We start from the raw sequence: 23,588 nt of genomic DNA, 5'->3' as shown, positions 1-23,588 counted from the left end.
GGTGATTCCCATAACAGGCAGACACATAGGTTGGTAAGTTCCCTGCTACGCATGGACACACCAGGTCAGGCAAAGGGTCAGATTCTGCCTGGATCCACATGTGTGCTGTATTGATGGCAGAGTTCAGACCAAAGTGGGGGAAAGAATGAACTTGTGCCTAAAGCATAGTATGGGGACTCAGGGCAGCTGGGGTCTGTTCCCAGTTTGCCTCTGGTTTAAATGTGTGATCTTGGGTAAGTTCCAGCCCCTCTTTGTGCCTCAGTTTCCCCATCTGAAAAAAGAGGATAATGGTGCTTCCCTATCTCGCGAGGGTGCTGCGAGACTCAATTGCAATGCTGTTAAAGGGCTTGGAGATCCTAGAGACCTGCTGAGTTATTTATTGGCATTTAAGAACGCCCCCAAACCTTCACCCAGGGCCTATACTGATGCCAAATATATTAGGAGGTTTGAAAAAAAAATGTAACATTTTCCCCCCATTTCTTGGTTCCGACTGGTAGTAACTGTGGAAATGCTAAACCCCAAGAGAGACAGGGTGTTATCAGGGCATCCCAAGCCGGAACAGAAATCCTTCAGCGCTGCTCTGCAGTCTCCAGAGGTTTGGATAGTTCAGATCAGCAGCCCAGCTGTTGTTGGGTTTTTCTCCAAACCAAGCCTCTTGGAGGGCTGCTGGCTGCTCTTCCTAGCAGTGTGGTATGTGCCCGAGTGAAGAGGGCACTAGATTAGGACTTGGAAAAGGGCTTCGTTTCCTGTCCTTGACCTGCCCCATGCCTTTAGGCAGCCCCTTCATCTCCCTGCGCCTCTGTGCCCCTCCCACGCTCCGTCAGCTTAGCTTGTAAGAGTTTATGGAGCACGTAGCACGCCGGCGCCTATAGGGGCTACCACAGTATAGATGGGAGCAGCAGGTTGAGAGGCTTGCTGGGCACATACGTCTAGTCGTAAGAGGAGCTTTAAGTCGCTGCCTTGCTCAGCTCTGGCTCCTGCTCCAGCCTGGCCAGTGGGTTTGATGCACTGAAGGGCACAGGGCTGAGGAAGTTCTAAGAGTGTCCTCTAGTCTGTCCATCTGCCTGGCTGCTCTGGGCTGCAGGAGAACTTGCCTTTCTCATTCTCTTTGGCTCCTTGCTCTGTGCCCCTGCAAGGGGCTTGGGGGCCGAGCCAAGCTCTGAGCCTGCCTTTGGTCTCTTTCTCCCCTAGCGGCTCTGGAAATGGGGGATGTGCCCTTGGTGTCTGCACTGCCGGAGAACTTGCAGCTCCCGGCCGAGAAGGTCAGGAAAGGTCACTTGATCGCCCATCTGCAGGAGCTCCTCCAGCACTGGGCGCTGTGGTCTGCGGGGAAGAGCAGATGGGTGATTGTGGGTAAGGATGGCCAGAGGGATGCCCTCCCCTATGGTGCGTCTCACAGGCTCTAATTGGGCAGCGCTCCCAGAATTCCTCAGCCTTAACGGTGAGGGGAGGCCGAGGTTGGACACAGCCCTGCCCCTCCGACAGGCACATGGGACATAGATCTCCCCTCCTCCTGCTCTCCCAGGGGAATGACAGTGTCCTGAGACCCTGCTCTGTCTCTGCTACTTGCATAGCTCTGTATATGGCAGATAACTCTGCCCTTTCCCCGCTGGCACAGTGCTCCCCCCTGGGCTTTGCCGGCCACTTTACATTTAGGGAAGACATGGTGCTGCAGTGTTCTGGATGGCATTAGGCTCTCTCTCTCTGCGCCTGGGCATCCAGCACCTGTCGCTTCCCTGCTAGCCTGGGGAATCCCCCAGCACCCTGCTCCCCTGGGTGCTGCTGGATGGCCAGCCCCTGGGGGCACCGTGCAGATGAGAGCTCTGTGTGTGCAGAGTCCCACATACTGGTCGCACCTCTCATTGCAGGGCTCTTTGTCATGGTCCTGATCCTGTCCATATTCTTCGCTAGCCGCCTCCGCCCAGCTAGCCGCGCTCCTCTCCTGTTCCGGCCCGACACCAACATCCAGGTGCTCCTGGACCTCAAGTACAACCTGAGCGCCGAGGGCATCTCCTGCGTCACCTGTTCAGGTGAGAGTTCCTAAGGGTCGGATGGGGGCAGCCCTTCGCCGCTCCTGCGCGGCACGGATGGGGTGAATACCCCCAGGGCATCAGCGCTCCCCTTGCAAACCCTGCCTCCCATCAATGCTAATGTCTCTAGCCTTCTTCTGAGCCCTCCTTGGCTGCCCTCCCTTTCCCCTCTGTACTGCTGGCCTCCCTGGCCCGCTAGACATGCCCAAGACAATTCAGGCGGGAGAGTGATTCCTGCTGCATTGGACCCCTTTTCCCCACGCTCTCTGGTGTTCTCAGCTCAGAGGCATTGGAAGGAAAAACCCAGGGATTAGGGAGCAAATGTTCCCTTCCCGCCATGGTGATCAGTGTTAGCCCCGTTCTTGTGAGCAAGACCTGCCCCTTTCTGGACAGCTGGGGTTGCCCAGGGAATTGCCTGTTGCCCAGGAAGGTGGGTTTTGTCACTGTGAAATCCATGTATACTAGCTGGCAGTGGGCAAAGGCCGGTGCTCTGAACTTTTGTCTCTAAGCCAGCCGTGTAGGGCAGGGGTGGCAGCCTGCCAGCCCCGGGGGCTTGGGGAGGGAAAGCACAAATGCAAGTGCTCAGGACAGGGGCAACTCCATGGGAACTCCCTTCCACTGACGCCAGGGCAGCCGCACTGCAGCTGGAGCTGACGGAGACGTTCGCCCTGTGCAGAGCCCCGCGGGGGTTGATATGGAGGTTGGGCTCAACCCTCTCGTGTCCACCTACGTTGCTGTGAAAGCTGGCCGCCTCCTCCTCCTCCCGTGCGCCCCTCTAAGGGAACGTTGTCCGGCCGGCTGAGGGGCAGTGCCCCGTTCTACCTGTGCTGGGCTGGGGCTGAGCTGACAGGGTCTGGTGTGTTACTGGCCCAAGAGCGCTAGGTGTGGGGCCGAGCTGATGGAAATCCTGGTGTGACCAGCCAGGAGCAGGAACTCTGGGTGTGGGGCCGAGCTGATGGAAATCCTGGTGTGACCAGCCAGGAGCAGGAACTCTGGGTGTGGGGCCGAGCTGATGGAAATCCTGGTGTGACCAGCCAGGAGCAGGAACTCTGGGTGTGGGGCCGAGCTGATGGAAATCCTGGTGTGACCAGCCAGGAGCAGGAACTCTGGGTGTGGGGCCGAGCTGATGGAAATCCTGGTGTGACCAGCCAGGAGCAGGAACTCTGGGTGTGGGGCCGAGCTGATGGAGGTCCCGGTGTGTTACCGGCCCAGGAGGGGGAGTGCTGGGTGTGGGGCCGAGCTGATGGAGGTCCCAGTGTGTTCCTGGCACACCGAGCTCTGACAATGCCATTCTCCTTTTCCTCCCTGACTAACCTTGTGGGACAGGTTTGTTTCAGGAAAAGCCCCACAATCTGCAGAGCAACATCCGAACCTCCTTGGAGAAGAGGAAACGGGGCTCGGGGCCCCCTTGGGGGAGCAGAGGGGGCGCGGCTGATGCTGTGCAGCAGGGTGAGTGCACAAGGGGACTGGCCGTCGGTCATTCTAACCTGTCGCTGATTTCCGGCTGGGCCCGAGATCCTGTCTGGGAAGGAAAATAGCAAAGGTGGGCTCTGAACAGACAGAGAAAAGGGACTTGGCTGCAGACACCTCCCTACCAAGCCCTGATTTGATGCTGGGCATCGTATGGTTCAGGGAGTGACGAGCCGCTGAGAACATTTTCCTTCCCTCTGCCCCCAAATTATCATTGTTCATTGCTCCCGGCACTTCAACTCATCAGAGCTGCACAGCAGACAGGCACTTGGGAAGAGCAGCTTAACAGAGTGGCGGTGTGGTCTAGTGGTCTGAGCATGGGACTGGGAGCCAGGAACAGCTGCCTCCTAGTCCCCCCCTCTGCCACTGACTTGCTCCCGGGCTTTGGGAAGTCATTAAACCTGCTAGTTTCCTCAACCTGCACCCCAAGGGATTGGAGGATGGGTCAGATCCCAAGCTTCATAGCCCCAAGGGGGTCAGTAGGGCTTGCACCAGCTCAGGATCTCGCCCTGTGTTCATAGAGCACGTTGGAAATGGCACCATCCTGTGGAGAGGCAGAGGGTTGTGTTTGGCTAGTGCTGGGGAGAGGATAGACCAGACGCCCTCTGCGTTCGCTCCCCTGGTTTGTAGCGTTAGCTGACCGATCAATGTCTTTCACCACCGCCCGGCTGACTGTGGTGTGTTTTCTAGATCCCCAGGGGACTGTGTATGTCTCCAAGTCCAAAGGCCAGGGAAGGCCACCCATCTACAGGTTCTCCCTCAATGCCAGTGTTCCTGCCTCGTGGCAGATGGTGTCCCCGGGAGATGGGGAAGTGCCCTCATTCCAGGTAAGTTAAGTGTGTGCATTAGACTCTTCTATGGCATGCTTGCACTGCAAAGCCTCCTGCTCCGCAGGCAGACAGCAGGAGCTCAGAGATGGGATCAACAGGGCACTTCTGTGAGAAAGCTCGCACTGCTGGCTTCCCAGCTGGCATGGGCAGGAACACTGCTTGTGTCCTACCCGGTGCTGCTAGGATGCCAGGTGTTGATACTGGGCTGCTGTTGTGTCACTGTTCATCCCAGAGCCACGGCTGGAGAGCAGGTGGGAGGTGGCAAGGGATAAGAACTGGCCTGGGTTCCTCAGCTGAGCTGACCCACAGGAGGTTTCTGAGCCGTTCTGGGGTCCCGCGGGCTGAATTCTTGCTTTGTCCGTCTGTCCATGCACAGGCAGGGCAGCCGAACGGATCAATCCCAGCCTAAGGGGCTGAGCCAGGCCTGCACAGGGCGCCTGATGGCTGTCCAGCGGAGATCCCCCAGCATTCGATCTGCAGCAGGACTGAACAACCACAGCTCCAGCTGCAGTCTGGGGGGGCTCAGCTCCCGCGACAGCCAGGCTCTAGTTGTATCCAGCTCCCCATACTCGGGAAGGAGGCAAAGGCGTGGGAGGGCCAGGTCTGGGTGGCAATGGATTAGCTCCTCCCTGCAGAACCTTTTCTCTCTGGCCCTGTGAGGGCTCAGGGTAAAGCAGGGGCGGGGGGTGTCTGATGCTAACGTCTCTTTGACCTTTGCCTGCTCTGCAGCACTGTGCGGTTAAGTGTCTGTTTTCGTTAATCCATTGCTTAGGTGTATAGAGTTCCTTTCGGTAACTTCACCAAGAAGCTGACAGCTTGTGTGTCCACAGTAGGGCTGCTTCAGCAGACGAGCCCCCGGAAATGGATGATGACCACTTTATCCTGCGACGCCAAGAGAGGCTGGAAGTTCGACTTCAGTTTCTACGTCGCGGCCAAGGAACAGCAGCGAACGCGGTAACCGTCCCAAGCGGGTAAACGCTCAGCAGCCAGGGAGTGCCGCTGCCTTGTGGTCAGTGCAAGGAGTGGGGAAGTCAGGATGCCCAGGTCTCTCCTCAGCTCTGCCACAGACTCGCTGTGTGACCTTGGGCAAGAGGCTTCGTTTTGCTGCACCTCAGTTTCCTCATCTGCAAAATGGGTCTAATTCTGCTACGTATTGTGCACTGCTGCCCTCTTCTGGGTAGAATTTGAATTACTCAGCTATGCACCATAGCCCCTTATGGCTAATGGAGAGTCTAACTCAAGTGGCAGAGGCCTGTGTGTTTAGAACAGGAGGTTCTGAGTTTGGCATGCGGCCGCGGCGCCCTGCCTAGGAAGCTCGGTGAAGTCATGAGCTTGGTGTGATACTCTCCCACCTTTGCAGAGGCCACCGGGGTCCCAGGGCGGGAGGTGCTGTCCAGGAGTGTGGGATTATCGATGCTGTTAGTGTAATGAATAGAGGGTTGTTAGTGGATTCTTTATGTGATAGAGAGAAATCCCACTCTTGGCTAATGTGTGGCCTTGGGCAGCGCAGATACACCGCTCCCATGGGCACAAACTCATGACACCTCTGAGTCGCTTTCTCCCCTAATTCTTTTCACTGCTTCTCCAGAGCTTCCTTCCCTCACCTGGCCTCTCTTTCCCTCTCCTCCCCCTGGTGCACTTTCTGTTGCCAAACGCCTAAGCCTGCTTCCTAAGGGCCCGGCAGCATGGAGCTGCTTTGTGTTAACATCTCGTGCCCGCCTTGCTGCTGGGCTGGACGCTCCATCATGCCCTCTCTTTGCCCTGCAGGAAGCTGTATTTCGCCCAGTCGCACAAGCCCCCTTACCACGGCCGAGTGTGCATAGCGCCCCCTGGCTGTCTTCTCAGCTCTAGCCCGGACGGACCCAACAAAGGCTTCCTCTATGTGCCCAGCGAGAAGGGTAAGCTGGAGAGAGCGGCAGAGGGCACGTGGCCATGGCTGCACTGGAAGGACTCGCCAGGTGGAGTGTTGGCTCAGCTCCTCACTTTCTCGGCTTGTAACCCTCCCCTCTTTGCTTGACAGGGTCCCCCAAGATGAAGCTCTCGGCCACCTCAGGCTTTAACCCGTGTGGGAACACCGGCTGTGGGAAGCCAGCAGTGCGGCCGCTGGTGGACACGGGGGCCATGGTGTTTGTGGTGTTTGGCATCCGCGGGGTGAATCACACCCGACACCCGGATAACCACGTCATCGGAGACATGGTACACGTGCTTTCCTGCATGCAGGCCCGGCAAGCCCTGGGGTGGCTGATGCAGGAGGACTGTTCCCGAGTTAGATTGCGCTAATGCCTGCCTCCCCGAATTCTTGCGCGCACCCCTGACTCTCCAGCAATCCCTCCCCACCTCTGACCAGCTAAAACAGCAGAGGCAGCGGTGCTGCGATGAGGCACCTAATAGAGCACATTCGTTGTTTGCGAGCTTACTACAGATGTAAATCAGGATCCCCTGGTTCGAATTATTTCCAACTTTCCAGAAAACCCCACCTGAGCCCAGGATCTAACCACTTACGTTTGAGACCCTCTGGGACTCGTGGATTTTAGAGGGGGCCCCAAATCAGGCTTAGAGTGGAAACTTGGCTGAAAGTTTGATTATGGAGCACCAGCCATTGCTGCATAATTATTGTCTGGCCTGTGGCGAGGTATTAGATTAAATAAAGACGATTCAGTTACTCTGGGAAAGTCTGAGTGTCCATGTGCCGCTTAGTTCCCAAATCCGCTAGCCGGACACATGGGTGCTGCTTTCCCAACAAACTCCCGCTTACCTTTGTTTCCAGGTAACTGCAGTTACTTCCCATAGTGCAGTACCAGAGCAGCATGGGAATAATTAACCTTTGCCACTTGGGAATGCAGCCAGGGGATAGAGCTGCAGGTCAGATAAGGAGCTGTCTGGGCTGCTCCTACAGGAGTGGCAGGGGGTCCGTTTGCTTATTCAGCATCCAATCAGCCATGCTGTGAATGCCCTTGCTGTCACTTGCCCACACTCCCCTCATCTAGCCTGGGGGTTTGATTGGCTAGGGCCCGCTCTGCCCTGGGTTTGTACCAGTCTAATGATGTTGGGTAGTTTTAAATCAGTCCAACCCCTAGTCTGGACGCAGTTATATCGGTGTAACGGTGCCTCTTCCTTGCAGGAATAAATGATACAGCTGTAAGCGCCGTTATACCAGCAGGGGGTGTGCCACTCTAACTATACTGGGCTCGTTAAAGGGTGTAGACAGGGCTTGTATCTTGCATGTAGAAAAGCCCTTGGGGCATAGCTGTAACACCTCTGGAGCTCTGGTTGGCTCGCCAGACTTGTCTGGGTGCTGTTGCGAGCTGGGCAGGGTTATGGGTGCAGGGGCACCCCAGGCTAACCTGCTGAGCAACCCACGTTGCCTCTTCATGCCACTGCTCCTGGGGTCCAAGGCAGGACTCCGGCTCTGGGAGCTTGGATTGTTGGTGCCAGTTGTTCTCTGTGCCCAAAGCTGGGGCTCTGGACCGCATGCCCAGCTGGGGGAGGTGGAGAATGGGCAGTTGGCGTTGTGTGGTCAGTCATACGCCCGGGTCCTGCCCCACCCCGCCAGGTGCTGGGCGTGTGCCTCACGTGTTCGGCTCTCGCTGTTGTGTCTCCTTGTGAAAGGGCAGCGTTATCTACGATGACAGCTTTGACCTCTTCAAAGAGATTGGCAACCTGTGCCTCATCTGCAAGGCCATTGCCGGCAATGCTGAACTGGTGAAGCCGGGAGGGGCCCAGTGCCTGCCCTCAGGTATGTAGGACAAAGGCCAGCCGGCCTGATCCTGGGGACAAGTGCCTGACAATGACAGGTCCCCATGTAGAGGCTGAGCCCGCGCTGCGGGTGGGGTTGGTAAGAGCCATAGAAATTGCACCATCCTGTCCTGCTCTCCATCTTGCTGCAAATCTTAGCTGAAATCATAGCGCCCGAGTCCCAAGGGCTGTGACCCTTGGCTCCGTCGCTCTGTCTCATGCTTTGGGGAGTAGTTAAACAACAGACACTGGGCCCAGTGGAGCTGCTACCCTAACCGTGCTGCTAACCTTTTGCCGTGCTCAGAACTGGGTTTGATCAAGACGTGGCCCTAGCCAGACAAGCTGCAGAAGGGATTGCGGCCTCAAGGTATCTTTCAGCTTCCTCCATCTCCCAGGGCTGTGTATCTTTGTGGGCTTGCTCCTAGAAGCTCCATCACGGAGCTTAGAGATGGAACGGACTGGATGATCTGTTCCCGTCATGGTGGCTCCATGATGTGAGTGGAGTTCCTCCACTTTTCCCCAGTGCAAGGGAGAGCAGGATCTGGCCCACAGTCCCCACAGAGCAGAGACTTCAGCTAGTGAACCGGTAACCCCTCCTGGGTACGTGGCACTGCTTCGTAGTCACTTACCCGGCATGTCACACCCCGAGGAGGTGTCCCCCTGTGCAAGGAGGGCAAACTTCTGTATTGGGTTTGGAGGGAGCTGCAAGTTAACCCGTATCGAGAGGAGCCCGGGGCCAGTTTTAGACATGGGTAGGGAAGGGCACCGCAATCACCGACAGCAAGGTCAGCAGTGTTCCTGGAGCCGGCCACCCCTGCCGGCAAACACCTGTCACCTGCCAGCAAAACTCTTCTGTTGATTTGGGGTGTCTGTGTTGTCTCCTGACCTTGCAGCTTTGCAAACCGATGCCACGTCTTTCTGCCCCAATGTAAATGCCACCGAGAGTTCAGGAGCTGCCTCTCGGGGGAGGAGGGATCCCCAAGGGCCAGCCCCACCCTCTCGCACCTGGGGAAGAGAGGTGAAAAGCTACCAAGGCAGATCCTGAGCTGGCATAACGCGATGCCACTGCGTTGACTCCGGCGAGCTGTGTCAACCCACATCAGCTGAGGGCATGGCGCAGAGAACACAGGGGGTCACTGGCCTACCACCCCATCCTGCTGGGAGACTAGGGTGTCCTGGGAGGTACCAAATGCCCTCTGCTCCCTTCGAAGCCAGCAGGAGCTGAGGGCTCTCAACCCCTGGTAGGGACAGGCCCTGGGGTGCCAAGAATCCAAATCTGTAGCCAGGGCAGAGCAGGTGACAGGAGAAGCAGCTGTTCATGGACAAGAACTGCAACTCTGTCTTCTCTGTCCCTTCGTTCCTGTGTGTCCCTCCCCCATCTTCCCCTCTCTCTCTCTCCAGGCTACAGCATCTCCTCCTTTCTGCAGATGCTGCATCCTGAGTGTAAGAACCTCCCAGAGCCGAACCTGCTCCCCGGGCAGCTCTCCCACGGGGCGGTGGGGGTGAAGGATGGCAAGGTGCAGTGGATCTCCATGGCTTTTGAATCGGTGAGGGCACTTCCATGTTCCCCGGGTCAAGTCTCCTGCTACCAGCTCCCCTGGCATGTGGGGCGGGGCGGGGGCAGGAGGAAAGCAAGCAGCCGCTTTTAAGGGGCTGTCCAGATGGCATCATTGGCTTCCGCACCGATTCTCCCAGATGTCCATGTGTTAACCCTGCTCTCTCCAGGGCTCGGCTTTGCAGCACCAGCCCGGCTTTATCTGCAGGAGTCATTTTGCACTTGCCAATATCTGTGCTCCCGCTGCAGGTGGGAGTCAACCTGCTTGGGGCTGCAAGTGACGGAGACATTCTCTTGCTTCCATTCGCGCCCACAAAATGGCCTGGACAAAGGGGCCAGGCTGAGAGCAGGCTGCAGGTCCCCAAGGTTTTTCTCAGCTGCCAGGGCTGTGGACTCCAGCTGGGAGCTGCAAACCCAGCTGCCTCTTCCCCAGCCCTAAAGAGCCTGCCCCGGCGGTTGTGATCCCTGGTTTTGGCCCATCAGACGAGCTGGCTGGCACTGGCTTTGTGGCAGCCGGGGCGCCACACCCGTGGTTTGGCTGTCGGGTGTGCGTGGAGCAGGCGTGCTGCGTCAGAAGGTGCCATTTGGCACGGTCACTTTTCTCGCCCCCACCTCCTGTTGGGGTCTGCAGACCAATTCACCCGCTACTCTTGCTGGGCTCCGGAGCAGCGCAGCTACCTGATGCCAGCTCTTCCACCCCAGATGAGTGGGGAGAGCCAGGGTGGGTAGGTGTGAATGGGAGATGTTGGGCTTGTGTTGGCGACTCTAAGGACCGTCCCATGCGCTTCCTTGCAGACGACCTACCAGGGCAAGTCTTCCTTCCAGACCTACTCCGACTATCTGAAGTGGGAGACTTTCTTGCAGCAGCAGCTCCAGCTCTTCCCTGACAGCTCCGCTCTCCGGCACGGATTCCAGACCTGCGAGCACTGGAAGCAAATCTTCATGGAGATCATAGGCAGGGGGCTTCAGCACCTATCCCTCTCCCTCCCCAGCACCCTGCCCTCCCGTCACCTGGCTTGGTCACAGATCTTCACCCCAATTTCCTTCTTATTCTCATGTGGTGCAGGAGCACCCCCAGACCCCAGCCAAGATCAGGCGGCCATCGTGTTGGGTGCTGTATGAACACCTGTCCAGATGCTCACTGCCCCAAGGAGCTCACAGGCTAAAGAGACCAGACAGAGCCAGGCTGGGAGGGGAAACCGAGGCCTGGAGGGAGAAGCGATTTGCCCACGGTCACCCAGCCCGTCAGTGGCAGAGCAGGGGTAGAACTTGGCTCCCCTGACTCCCACTCCATTGCCCCATCCCCTTCATCCTCCCCTTCACGTTTGCCCCAGCTCGAGTTAGTTCCCAGGTGGGCGACCTGCCCCACAGCAAGGCCCTGCTCAGCTCAGCTGGGAGCGCAGCTGTGGCTGCAGTCTGGGGCTGGAACCAGGCTGCTTGCTCTCTTCCAGGTGTGCAGAGTGCCCTGTACGGTCTCATCCTCTCGCTGGTTATCTGCGTGGCTGCAGTTGCTGTGTTCACCACGCACCTTCTCCTCCTGCTGCCGGTGCTGCTCAGCATTCTAGGTAAGACACCCCCTGATGTCTTCCACTTCAGCTTGCCAGCAGGAATCGCTGTACCGGGCTTGATTCTCCTCTCGTTTACACTGCTGTGCTCCTGTTCACGGCACTGGAGTCACTGCTCATTTACAGCAGAGTGACTCCAGGGGGCCTGATTCTGATCTGGCTTTCGCCAGTGTAACTGCACCGGCCTCACTCCTGATTGCACTGGGAGAGAGTGGGAAGGGACTCAGGATCCGTGTTTGCAAAGGGTCCCCATCTTGAAAGTAGAATTTTCCTGTCTAGTTTCTGGAGCGTTTTCTCTACACAATCTCCTCTATTGGTTTAAATAAGGGTTTTAGCTACCCAAACTCCAGCCCTGCCTCTGGTGTATAATAATGTGATTGAGGCCCATGTGCTCTGAATAACAGTCATTCTCCTTTCCAAAGATGGGATTATAAACACGGAATATTTTAGTGGGTTTGTTAGTGTTTTAAACACATTTGTAAATAGCCTGGTTGGTGATTTGACCATATTATGGACCAAGCATGTTGCTAAACTTCCCTTTTTAAAAAGCAAATCTATCATTTGAAAATGACTTAGTCTCCCACTCATGACTCACAAATAAACATCACTTTCTTCTAGAAACCAAACACGTGCATAACTCAGACAAGCAAATCAAAGGGGTTTTGTAACATGAGTGCTCCACCCCTTCCCGTTTGGGCTGTGCCTCATTGCCAAAGGTTACTGTAGTGAGCTGTAGCTCACGAAAGCTTATGCTCAAATAAATTTGTTAGTCTCTAAGGTGCCACAAGTCCTCCTTTTCTTTTTGTAGATCAGTGGTTCTCAACCAGGGGTACACGTACCCCTGGGGGTACTCCGAGGTCTTCCGGGGGTACATCAACTCATCTAGATATTTGCCTAGTTTTACAACGGGCTACATAAACAGCGCTAGTGAAGTCAGTACAAACTAAAATTCCATACAGACAATGACTGGTTTATACTGTTCTCTATATTATGTGCTGAAATGTAAGTACAATATTTATATTCCCATTGATTTATTTGATAATTCTATGGTAAAAATGAGAATGTGAGCAATTGTTCAGTAACAGTGTGCTTAGACACTTTTCTATTTTTATGTCTGATTTTTGTAAGCAAGTGATTTTGAAGTGAGGGGAAACTTGGGGGTATGAAAGACAAATCAGCCTCCTGGAAGGTTTAGAACCACTATCAGTGGTCGGTCAGTCTGTATATCCCCATACAGAGTCAGTCGGTCTGTCTCTCTCATACGGTCCCCCATCACTCTAGTATCTGAGCACCTCACAATCTGAGAGTGTAATTTGGATTCTCAGATGAGCTGCTTGGGAATTTTTCAGCAAATTGTTTTTCACCGAACAAATAGAGATTCTTAGAAACAGAAATTGTTTGTGGAACCAGGTCCGTGTTGGAGACTCTCCCGACTTGAAAAAAGTCGTAAAAAATGAGACATTTCCAGTTTTCTGGTTCGAAAGGATTTTTTGTTTTGCAATTTAAACTAATTAGACTGAAACAAAAAAAAAAATTTTGTTTAAAGGTCCAAATCAAAATAAAACCTGTCAATCAGCTGAAATGGGAAAGGTCTGGGCCTTTTTGAGACATGAATGTTTTCGAGCTGTTGACTTTCCATCCCAACGGTAAGAATGTTCAGACGCTCGGAAAACATCAGTGCTACGGGAGGAGGGCAGCGTGCCCAGTTCTAGTTCGGGGTCTCTCTCTGTCTGATGCCGGGAGGAAGGGGTTGGCTGGTCGGAATGAGACTGGCTGGGATGCTCTGTGCTAGACAGTGGTGCACAGGGCTGTAGCTGCTTCATTGCCTTCAGTGAAGCAGCTCGGATTGATGCCCCTTGTCCAGGGAGCCCAGGCTTGATCTAGCCCGAAGCCCAACTTCGCTTGCTGTTCCCCCCTCTTTGTGCAGGGGTTGTCTGCCTGGTGGTGACCATCATGTACTGGTCTGGCTGGGAAATGGGGGCTGTGGAGGCGATTTCTCTCTCCATCCTCGTCGGCTCCTCCGTCGATTACTGCGTGCACCTGGTGGAGGGCTACCTGCTGGCGGGAGAGAACTTGCCCCTTCACCAGGCAGAGGTGAGTTCCGCCCCAGCCTCTTCCTCATGCTGATGTGAGGGCATGTGGAGCCGGGCCACGGCAGGGCCTCTCTCGCATGGAGCTGGGGCGGAGGGGGCAAGCTGCAAGGAGGCTACCTCCTCCCTGCGGGGATTCCTCCCCCCATCAGCCCCAGAGGAGCTCCCTGGTGCCCAGGCTATGCCCCTGGGCTTTGACACAGGACTCAGCTGCGCTGCGACTGGCAGAGTGGTGGTTCTGAGCTGGGGCCTGTGACCCCGGAACTGGCCCCTCCCTAGTACTTTGCCCTTATGAAGACAGTCCCCGTGCTGGGGCAGTCACTGGAGTCCAGGGGCACCCTTCTCTTCCCCTCCTGCTACGGGTACGTCTACAGCGCAACCAAAACACTGCAGCACCAAGGCTCAGAGGCCAAGACGACTGGCTCAGGTGGGTCTAGAAACAGCAGCCTAGCTGTTTGGGCTCGCCTTGCAAGGAGCGGGGTCTCAGCCTGGGCTCTACGCTGCTGGTTTTAGCCCTGCGAGCCCAAGGCAGTTGGCCAGGGCTCTGAGGCTTGCTGTTGTGGGTCTTGTATTTGCAGTGCAGACACACCCTGAATGCTGTGCCTCGCTGCACTTGGCCATGCTCTTTCGGGGCAGGACTGCTGAAGGGCCAGGAGGTGCCTCTAATGCATCTTTGGCCCCGTGCACACTTTTCCCGCTCCAGGGGGACGACTGGGGCTAGGCTTCGGGGAATCTACAATGCAAGGGTCAGAGTTACATCCCTCAAACTGGAGTAACTCCGCTGGCTTCAGGGGAATCCCTCCACATTGACACTGGGGTAGTGGGCACCAAACGCTGCTTTACAGGTCTTGCCTCTGCTGGGATTGTAACCCCGGGTGCAGGCTGGCAGCCTCTGACTCGCACCAGTCCCGTGCGATCTGTACTAGTTCCACTTATCCTGGGCTGAGAGCACCTCCGCACGAGCGTCTTCTACTGCTTGCAGCTGCGCCAGGGGCTAAAAACCCCATACAGACGAGGCCCCAGCCCTCCTGTGCCTTCTGGGTGCCTTCTAATGCTGCCGTCTGCCCCGCCAGGACCCCACTTCCTGCCGCCAGTGGAGGACGATCGAAGCCGTCCGGCATGTGGGCGTGGCCATCGTCTCCAGCGCAGTCACCACGGTGATCGCCACCGTCCCGCTCTTCTTCTGCATCATCGCCCCCTTTGCCAAATTCGGGAAGATCGTGGCCCTCAACACGGCCGTCTCCATCCTGTACACCCTGACTGTGAGCACGGCCCTGCTGGGCGTCCTGGGGCCCAGCACCTTCACCCGCAGCAGGACTTCCTTCCTCAAGGCTCTGGTGGGGGTTCTCCTGGCGGGCGTCTTAGGGCTGTGCGTTTGCCTGGCCCTGCTGCAGAGTGGCGTGAAGATCCCCCTCCCCAGCGGGACGTCCCTGTAGTCCCCACACCGGGCTGCCTCCGTCTCTCTTTTGCCCTGTTTTTTTTTAAAGGATATTTTTTGTAAAAATGAAAAAAAAAATCCCTTTTTCTGGACGTTTTTTCAACTCCAGAGGCACTTTATTTTCTACTGGGTTTTGCTCTAAACTCGTATTTATTTTGGCGGTGGCGGATGGACGGACTGACAGTGCACCAGGGCCACAGTAACTCTCAGCCGCCGCCTCCTCCTCCTCCTCCTTTTTCTTGTTTGTTAATGAATGGAGGGTTTGGAGATCCTGGCACCCCACCCCCTGTATGACACCCCCCTGATGTATGCGCCATCACAGATGTTCCACTGAGGCCTTCAAAATAGGACTTAAGTGAGAGATAGGCCTTGTGAGTTTCATCCCCTGGGCTCGATCCTTGACTCGGGTAATCTACTTCTGCTGATTTACACCTGCAGAGAGTCCGGCCTTCTGAGATGAGGAGGTTTTGGGGGCGTTGGGGAAAGTCCACTGAGGTTGTCGAAGGGTCAGTGATTCCCAAGGAAGCTCCTGCTGCCACTGGTCGGTGCCCCAGCCTACGGGGATCTAGTGTGTGCACCAGCCGGGTTGGCTATCGTGGGAGTTCTTGTTGGCTGAGCTCACGTGTCGCTTTGGGGTTATCTGTCTGTTCGGTTTGGCTGGACGCAGCTGCTGGTGTGTCCTTTTCAGGTGGAGTCCCAGAGCCAAGAGCGCAGCGGGGTTTAGGGGTCCCTTTTCCTGAGCGTGTGTTGTGTGCTGGGGATGAGTTTGCCGGATACTTTATGGGCACATACCCCTGTCCTGGCGCTAAGGTGAAGCCCACAGGGTCATCTTCTTGTCGACCTGCCCCCACCCCCTCTCTTTGCCTCCCCACTTAGCCCGTGATGGCCACTCTGACGCATTCCCACCTCTGTGCCCCAGGTTCATTTTGTCAAGTGAGCCGCTTCATGGGGCACTGGCTTTGGGTCGTCAACAGCTAGATTGTCTGCAGGTAGCATCTTCTCCTCTTCACCGGGGGCACTGCAGGGGCTCGCCCCGGCTATTCTAAACACCAGCTCTAACGGATGGGCCGGGGATCCTATCTCCCTCCTGGGGCAGGGACCCTCCATAGCATTGTGCAGTTAGCTCATGGGCGTAGTTACAGTCAGCAATGCAGGGAGCAGGAATGCAGTTCCCTACTCTGTCTCTCTCCAGGCCCAGCCATCGGGCTAAGACAGTGACAGCAGCCAGCACCAAAGTTTCCTCCTACTCATCACCTGTGCCGCTCGGCGTGGGTAACATCTCCCCCTGCCACCGCCACTGGGGAGAGAATCGTGGGCCTTCAACCCACCACACAGGCCTCTCCCACTGGGAGCAATGATGCACGTAGCCCCCGTCCCATTGATAAAGGGCGGGGCTCATCCTATGTGGCAGTTTTGATGCAGCCCCCGGCAGCTGCCTGCTTGGAACAGATGGTTTATATTAAAGTAGAATGAAATTGCAAAGTGGCGCCATTAACAAGTACATTTTTAGGCATCACTGATTTCATCATATTCTTAAAGTGGAAATAACTAAGTGTGTGCATTGATATGCGGCACATCTGTTCCCCGGCAGAAGGGGCGCGGGTCAGGCCCAATGGGAGCTGCATTAAACATTATTTACCAGGAGACGCGGCAGCAGGAGTGGGGCTGGGCTTATCATTTGTTTGCAGATACTGAATCCCTGGTGGATTCGTATTTGCTCTCTGGATTGAATGGCCCCTTTTAAAAAATGTAAGCGCCCAGTGGGATTAGATCTCTCCGTACCCCATTCGTTGCCTGGGCCGGTGACCACTCTGCTGAGCTCAGCAGCCCCTTCTGCTCGGGTTCGTGTCCCCAGCTCAGGTCCCTGGCAGAGTCCATGATAAATTAATTTCATGCATTTATTGGTGCCTTTTGAGGTGCAGGATTTTCCCTGGGAAACTGGATTTAGGACCAGACCTTACGAGGGTGCTCAGCTTCCGTTGGCTTGAACAGGAGCTGGGGGAGGGCTCAGCACTCCTCTCCTTGCAGGACTGGGCCCTTCATCCCTTTCACCCCCTGCAAATTCAGCTACCAGATTGTCTCCTGTGTGGCTCAGAAGGGACCTGCATGCTCAGAATTAGCCCAGCTCTGGACGCAGCCTGTCAGTGGTCCTGAGGCCGAGGGAAATTAGGAGCAACTCTACTGCTGGCAGAGAAGTCACGCTGGTGTGCGAGCAGAATCAGGCCCAGGGTTTTCATTACCGTGTTGCAGCTGAGTTCCTGCCACAGCTGCTTTGGCATTCAATGAATCCTGGGCCCATTAGCTCAGACTCCAGCAGGGGCAGGTTTCTGTGTCTCTGACCTGTGCTTCTCCATGGGCCTGCAGAGCCCTATGTCCCCTGATTTCCAGCGCTGCTTTCCAGGCACCAGCTTGCTCTGACGTTCCAACCTTAAGATCAATTAACTAGCGCCCCAGAGTGGCACTTGGTTGCACGGAGCATCAGTGGCAGCGTGGCTGGGGTACCGGGTGTGTGCATGTGACACAGGGAGAGGGTGAGTGCAAGGAGATGGACCTGATCAGCATCACCAAAGCGATGGCGGGTCTGACAGCAGGACTTGAACTGAGCAAATGCTTCAGCCTCCTGAGACTGATTAAAGCCACTGTTTGTTTGTTTCCAGGTCAACAGACAGACAAGAGGAGAAGGGGCCTGTGTGTGTGTGTGTGTGTGTGTGTGAGAGAGAGAGAGAGAAACAGAGACAGCCCCTGGAGAAAGTCACTCTCGCTGTGTGTGAAGGGAGGGATTGGAGTGTCTGGGTAAGGACACAGATCTGTGTCTAGCCCTGCAAACTGCTCATTAGAGCAAATGCGAGCCCAGGAGGTGGGTTTTTTTTTTTGTTTTGTTTCCCCTCCCCGCATATACAAAGACTTCTGATGTAAGTCTTTCCCCCTCCGGATGGGGCTGAGAACTGCATGCTGGGATTGCCAGCTCAGCCACTCCTGGGAGGTGTAACAAAGCAGCTGGAAACCTTTTATATCTCTTGGGTCCAATCTGGTGAGGTGCTGGGTTTCCCTGGGGGTGGGGTTGCCACTGGAGTTTGGGAGTTGGAGGGCACTCAGGACCTAGCAGGATTAGGGGCTGTCCATAAATTATGCCATGCATTAGGGATGGGTGGGTGGGAAGGCGCTTAACCTTATGGGTTTGTTTCAGTGTCACAAGGGGTGGGCAGGTCTTGAAAATCACCAACAAAATGTGTGTAATGTATGGACAGCCCCTTGGGGCTCTCACCCTGAGTGCTGGGGCCTGACTGCAGAGAGGTTCCCATTGTTTCTCTCTCTCCCCATCCCAGCTTTAGTAGGAGAATGGGGTTTGGCTAGTGTCAGGCGCAGGATGTGATGTTCTGCTTGTAGCTTTGGAAGGTGTTCGACAGGGAGGGGGAAGTGAGAGCAAATAGCAGAATAAGTTAGAAAGTGGGGAGACTGAGGCCTCATTGTGCCAGGTGCTGTATAAATGCACAGTGAGAGGCAAAACCTACCACAGAGAGATCCATCTATGGGGCAAGACCAAGCGTGGGCTGGGGCGGGGCGGGGGGAAACTGAGGCACAAAGAGGTGAAAGCGACTTGCCCAAGATCACCCAACAGGCCAGCGGCAGAGCCAGGAATAGAATGCAGGTCTCCTGACTCCCAGGCCAGTCTATCCACTAGAGCACACAGCTCGTATCCTCTAATTCTAATATTTAACTTCACATATCAACCTGGTTTTAACAGCTCTTGCCTTAAGGGCCCAGCTGAAACATCCCGGCCCCCTCTCGCTTTTATCCAGCAACCCCGCTGACCATCAGTGTACCCGAAAGGAGAGCACAGCAGGTTCAGTTCAGCCGGTGAGAGGACGTGAGTTTCAAAGCTTGCTGTCTCCTAGCAGCACCCCGGCTGTGTCTCCCCGCAGGGCTACCTGTAAATAGCTGTCGGTGGCTCTCCCCTGTTGATGACCCTGCCTGCTGGCTGCCTTTAGGATGCTTATGCCTCCTTTAGCAAATACCACCCTAAATGTATAATGGAATGGGACCAAACCGCCCTAAAGGTGCTTCAGACCCTCCACCTCTCCCCAAGAGTCTGAGGAGAGGGCCCCTCACTGGCAAATGTGTATGCTTGGCCCCAGGGGGCCAAGGTTTGCTTTGGCCTTATTTCCTGGAACAACCCCACAGTCTCCAGATTAGAAAATGGCCCATTTGCTTGAGCAAATGCAAAGGTGGGTCTGATGCTGCCATAGTGGGAATTGGAGCCCTGAAACAGCTGCTCATAGCACTGGGAATCAAGAACTGGCTAGCATGGTGCCAGCCCTTCAGCAGATGCTGTGTCTAAATCAGCCCCTCCAAACCTTCACCTGTCTCCCTCCCCTAATGGCTCCTCTGCAGCCTGCATCTGAGAAGAGGCTCTGTTGGGTTCCTGTCCCTGCAATCTCCTGGCTGGGAAAGGAGTACGGGTTCATCTCTCTCTCTCCTAGAGAACGCACACTGCTAGACTAGTCATGGACTGCCACCCGAATGAGGAGTCCCGTTGAAATCTATAGAGCTGGGCAGGAAATGGTTTTCCCATCCTGCAAAACTTTGAGATCTCCCACATCCCAGGTGAGTGCCAAAGCCACTGGGCTACAGGGTCAGTCTCTCTCAGGGGCCCCAGGGATACTGAATTATTTACAAAGTGGAACAGCTCCAACATGAGCGCTTGAGAAAGCTTGGGGACTTGAACAAGGGTCTCCCAGGAGAATGTCCTGACCACCAACTGATTAGCTATTCTGGGTGCAGGGAGGGTCTTGCTCACTCCATCTCTCACCAGAAATTCCCTCCTGGGCCTGAGAAATCTTTCCTGGTGAAACTGGCTTGTTCCTACAAAAACTTTAGGTTTTGCCAAATGGGCATTTTTTCTGATGCAAAGCCGTTTTGTCCAAAAAATTCCTGCCCGGCTCTAAAAGCGATAGGCAAGCTCTTGGCGTAGGTCACTGCACAATGCAAGCAAGGCTGGTGGTGACAAACCCTGCGAGTCTCCATGGAGTAGCAGGGCAAAGGAGGGGACCTGTATTTAACAGCACTGTGGTGTCAAAAGACTGGAAGGGCTAAGATCAAGTGTAGTTCCTGTTGATATTGCCCGACCTAGTCAGGCTACGGGCTGCATGTGCAAGGCACTGTACTAACACACAGGAAGACCCAAATCCCTGCTCGGAAGGGTTCCAACAGGTCAATCTGACTCAAGGGATCACACACAACATCTACACCCACACACAACGTTTGAACCCAAACCACTACTGAAGAGCCACACTGCACAGAAAAATGAAAACTGGTGCAGGACACACACAACATCGGTGTGCAGGCAAAGCCTGGCTTTCTGGGGGGTAAGCTGACGCTGCAGGCTCATTAATTCTGTCATGGCTTTTAAACCACTTGATTCCTGCACTACGCCCTCGGAAGCCTGAGACTGAAAGATTTGCCATGCAGCATTACCTGCGTTGCATGGACTTGTGAGTTCTGGTCCAGTTGCTGGGGAGCTGGGGATTAGCTGGTTCAGGGGATCGGTGGTAGAACTGGTTGGAAATTTGCTGGTGGAACGATTTTCACTGGAAAATGCTGATTTGCCCAAGGAGAAATGTTTCCCAGAAAGATGGTTGTGGGGTTTGTTTTTGACAAATTTGTGTTTTTAAAAAAAAAAAAATCTCAAGGGAGCGTTCTGCCCTGGCGCACATGCTCTGTTTCAACCGTTGCAGCCCAGGCTGTTTTGATTTTTCCGTTTCAAAACAATTTTTAAAAATTTTATATGATGTAATCCAAAAGAACCTTAAAAAGTCATAATTGGAACAAAATGTTTAGACTTTCCCAAAGTGAAATGTGTCAATCGACCCAAAATGAAATTTTTTTCAGAATTTTATTTTGCGGGAAAATTTCAAAATTGGGTGTTTTCATTACGTTTCGGCCTAGAAAACACTTCCAAAAGCAAGGAAAACCCGGTTCCTCCCCAGCTGTAAGCAGCAGCCTCCCACCACTTGGCCGTAGGTGGGGATCGAAGGGTGTTGCTATTTGTTGTTATTTGTATTACAGCGGCACGACTGTCCTGTGTACAGTACAAATGTAACTGTTGTTTGTGCTACCAAGAGGCCCCGAGTCAGGTCAGGACCCCATTGTGCTAGGCACTGTACGGACACACAGTAGGAGGCAGTCCCTACCTCAAAGAGCTTACAGTCTATGTTGAATGGGGTTGGGGTTGGGAAAATCGAGGGCAAGTGACTTACTCCAGGTTCTACGCTAGGTGAGTGGCAAAGCTGAGAATCGGACCCTGAGCTCACTCCTCGGCCTACACTGCCTCCCTTGAGTTACATGGTGATCTCTGCAATGAGCTGATAGTCTCAGCCCGGATCTAGGTGAGAAGTACCCATATCAAAGTTGGCCTCCTTTTGTGGCAGGTGCAGCCTGTCAGCTGCCTGGAGCATGGAGCCCGAACTCTCTCTTCGAGAGGGGTCCCCTGGCCGGTCAGTGAGGCCTGCCCCATGGTGCTGGCCCTGTCCTGTGGGGCATAGGGCACATCAGATGCCATGAAGCCAGCTTGAAAATTAAGTGTGGGGAAAAAGGAATGGAAAAAACCCAGCAGCATTTGCTGGGTGGGGGAGAGGGGGACAGGCCAACAGCCAAGAGGGGGAAGGACGAGACGGTCACTTTTGGGGGCCCTGACCTTGGATCTACTGGAGCCAGATTGGAATAGTTGGTTTCCCAGTCTTCAAAGAGACTTTTCTGGCCCTTAATTTTCTTGCTGGAGAATCCTGCTCTCCTGGAAGGCTATAAAAGGCCTGTTATTTATCACAGCAACTGACATAAATCGTCCCGCCCTCTCCTGCAGCTTAGCCTTGCCGATTGATTTATAGCCAAGCAGGGCAAACTCAAAGCCTATTCCTTTCAAAATCACTCCTCCCAGTGGGTAGCGTTTACAGCTCAGCTCACACGTTTTAATCAGTGTGGAGCATGGAGCCTGAACGCCACAGAGCTAGGGCCCTTGCTAATGCAGTAGTGGGGGGAGGGGATACCTCAGCTAACTCCCCATCTGCCCTGGGTTAGGTTCAGAGCTGCCTCTGCCTGGGGGCAAGTGTCCGTCAAGATCCGGTCTCCTCTCTCTATTGTGAGCAGGCAGCTGACCTGCATAGGGTCCCGATCTCCCCCTCCGCTGCACCTGGGCAGTGTGGCAATTCCATCCTGGTAGGAGGGCTGCTGGGAGGGCAAAGAGATGGGAGTGGGAGGCCATGCAAGCTGGGCCGGTGGAGGGGGGAGGGGGCACGGAGGTGGGAGGGTGAGGGCTAGGCAGGGAGTTCAGACACCTTGGAGGTGGGTGGGCAGAGACTGAGGGAAGGGATGGCTCTGGGAAACGGAAGAGTGAGGAGCAAGCTAGTGGGAGGGGGTGGGCTGAGAGCGGAGGGTAGTGAGGGCAGAGGGCTGGGCTACGGTGCGTTTCACCTTGTGTGCAGACGTGAGCGCGCTGGCTCTCCGAGGGCCGAGGCACAATCCCTGATGTCATGTACCCACGTTACTTTTGTAAGTCCTCTCCTGCCCACACTACTTTTGGTGTTCCTTGACTTTTGGAGACTGTTGTAAATAAAAGATTTTGACATTCACACTGGTGCCTCCATTGGTCTGTCTCAGGGCTTGCACCACCGTTTGGAGATTGCTTGGGACCTTTTAAAAGCTCTCCGAAAACTTCAAAAGACTCTGGACCAGATTCTCCAGTGCCCTGCCCGTTGTCACCATTTACACCAGTGTGACGTGCATGCCAGAGTGCCCTCTGATTTACTAGTGTTTCACACCTACGCAGTGCTGCCATTGTACTGGTGTGAGTGGTTCCATGAGTGTCAGCACAAGATCTAGATCTGAGGCCTTCAGCGTCTCAGCCCGAGGTTCTGAGCCCATTACAGGAGTGGGTGGGTGTGGTTCTGTACCCTGTGGTGTGCAGGTCGTCAGATTAGCTGATCATGATGGTCCCTTCTGGCCTTAAAGTTTGTGGATCGGGGCCTGATATTGGTTGCCATGCTCCATAGCTGGCTATAATTCCCTACGGATTGTGCTGGCTGGGTGGAGAGTATTTAACCGCAGTTGAGGATCTTGGTAAGAAAAGACAGGCCCCCTCAATCCTTAATGGTGGTGGCTGATGACCATCTTATACAGTGAGGGGCATCTTCTCATAGGATGATAGCAGGGAGCTTGTCTGCTGCTGTCCACCGTGTTTTATTACCCAGTTACCTGGTGAAGAACTGCTGGTCACAAGCACGTGGTGCAGCCTTGGCCTCTTCTCTCCTTAACATTCACGTCCATCCCCAAATTGTCCATCTCCTCAAAAGAAAGTAAAAGATTGTCACTCCTTTTTTACACGAGCAGCTCGTCAAAGTTCAGGGCCCTGGGGATGTTCCGGTGGGAAGGAGAAATTGATGGCGTCTGGTATTTTCTTTGATGCAATCTTCTTTAGTTTCAAGGACTGTACAAAAGTCCCGTGTCTCTGCATGGAGAAAACACCAACATCAAGAAGAGCAGTGTCTTTGCGTACAGCCCCCAAGCCTCTCCAGTCAACACCAGACTCCAAAGCACTCGCCCTTGTTTTTTCCAGGGTCACAGCTCCTGCCTCTGCCTCTTGTCTTCTCATTTCTGGTTTCTGTGAGTTCTCTCATACACCCACCCACCTGTGGTCCCAATACCCACTCGAACCCTTTGCCCACATGGTGCTAGTTTCTGGGCAGACTCTGTGGGTATGTCTACACAGCAAAGAAAACCCATGTCTGGCCCTTGCCAGCCAACTTGGGCTTGCAGGGCTGGGGCTGCAGGGCTGTTTCATTGCTGTGTAGACTTCTGGGCTCGGGCTGGAGCCTGAGCGCTG

General features: G+C 54.8%; 1 protein-coding gene across 4 annotated transcripts in view; it reads left to right on the top strand.

Moving 5' to 3' along the window:
* DISP3 (dispatched RND transporter family member 3) overlaps nt 1–22,338 on the top strand; it is a 67,828-nt gene extending 45,490 nt beyond the window's left edge. For 3 of the 4 annotated variants that reach the window (XM_075121207.1, XM_048824867.2, XM_048824866.2), the window contains 13 exons: nt 1,192–1,353; nt 1,869–2,030; nt 3,357–3,479; nt 4,191–4,327; nt 5,103–5,284; nt 6,098–6,228; nt 6,351–6,526; nt 7,940–8,066; nt 9,467–9,612; nt 10,416–10,575; nt 11,072–11,185; nt 13,113–13,279; nt 14,349–22,338. In XM_075121207.1, the coding sequence (XP_074977308.1) occupies nt 1,192–1,353; nt 1,869–2,030; nt 3,357–3,479; nt 4,191–4,327; nt 5,103–5,284; nt 6,098–6,228; nt 6,351–6,526; nt 7,940–8,066; nt 9,467–9,612; nt 10,416–10,575; nt 11,072–11,185; nt 13,113–13,279; nt 14,349–14,711 (2,150 nt within the window). In that variant the 3' untranslated portion in view covers nt 14,712–22,338. Of the gene's footprint in view, nt 1–1,191; nt 1,354–1,868; nt 2,031–3,356; nt 3,480–4,190; nt 4,328–5,102; nt 5,285–6,097; nt 6,229–6,350; nt 6,527–7,939; nt 8,067–9,466; nt 9,613–10,415; nt 10,576–11,071; nt 11,186–11,993; nt 12,188–13,112; nt 13,280–14,348 lie in introns of those variants that run through there. The other variant, XR_012665461.1, reaches the window with a different exon arrangement.
* The last annotated feature ends 1,250 nt before the right edge of the window (nt 22,339–23,588 follow it).

This window comes from Caretta caretta, chromosome 18, assembly GCF_965140235.1.
Source record: "Caretta caretta isolate rCarCar2 chromosome 18, rCarCar1.hap1, whole genome shotgun sequence".
NCBI classification, from domain to species: Eukaryota; Metazoa; Chordata; order Testudines; family Cheloniidae; genus Caretta; species Caretta caretta.
This window is presented reverse-complemented; position numbering and strand designations above follow the sequence as displayed.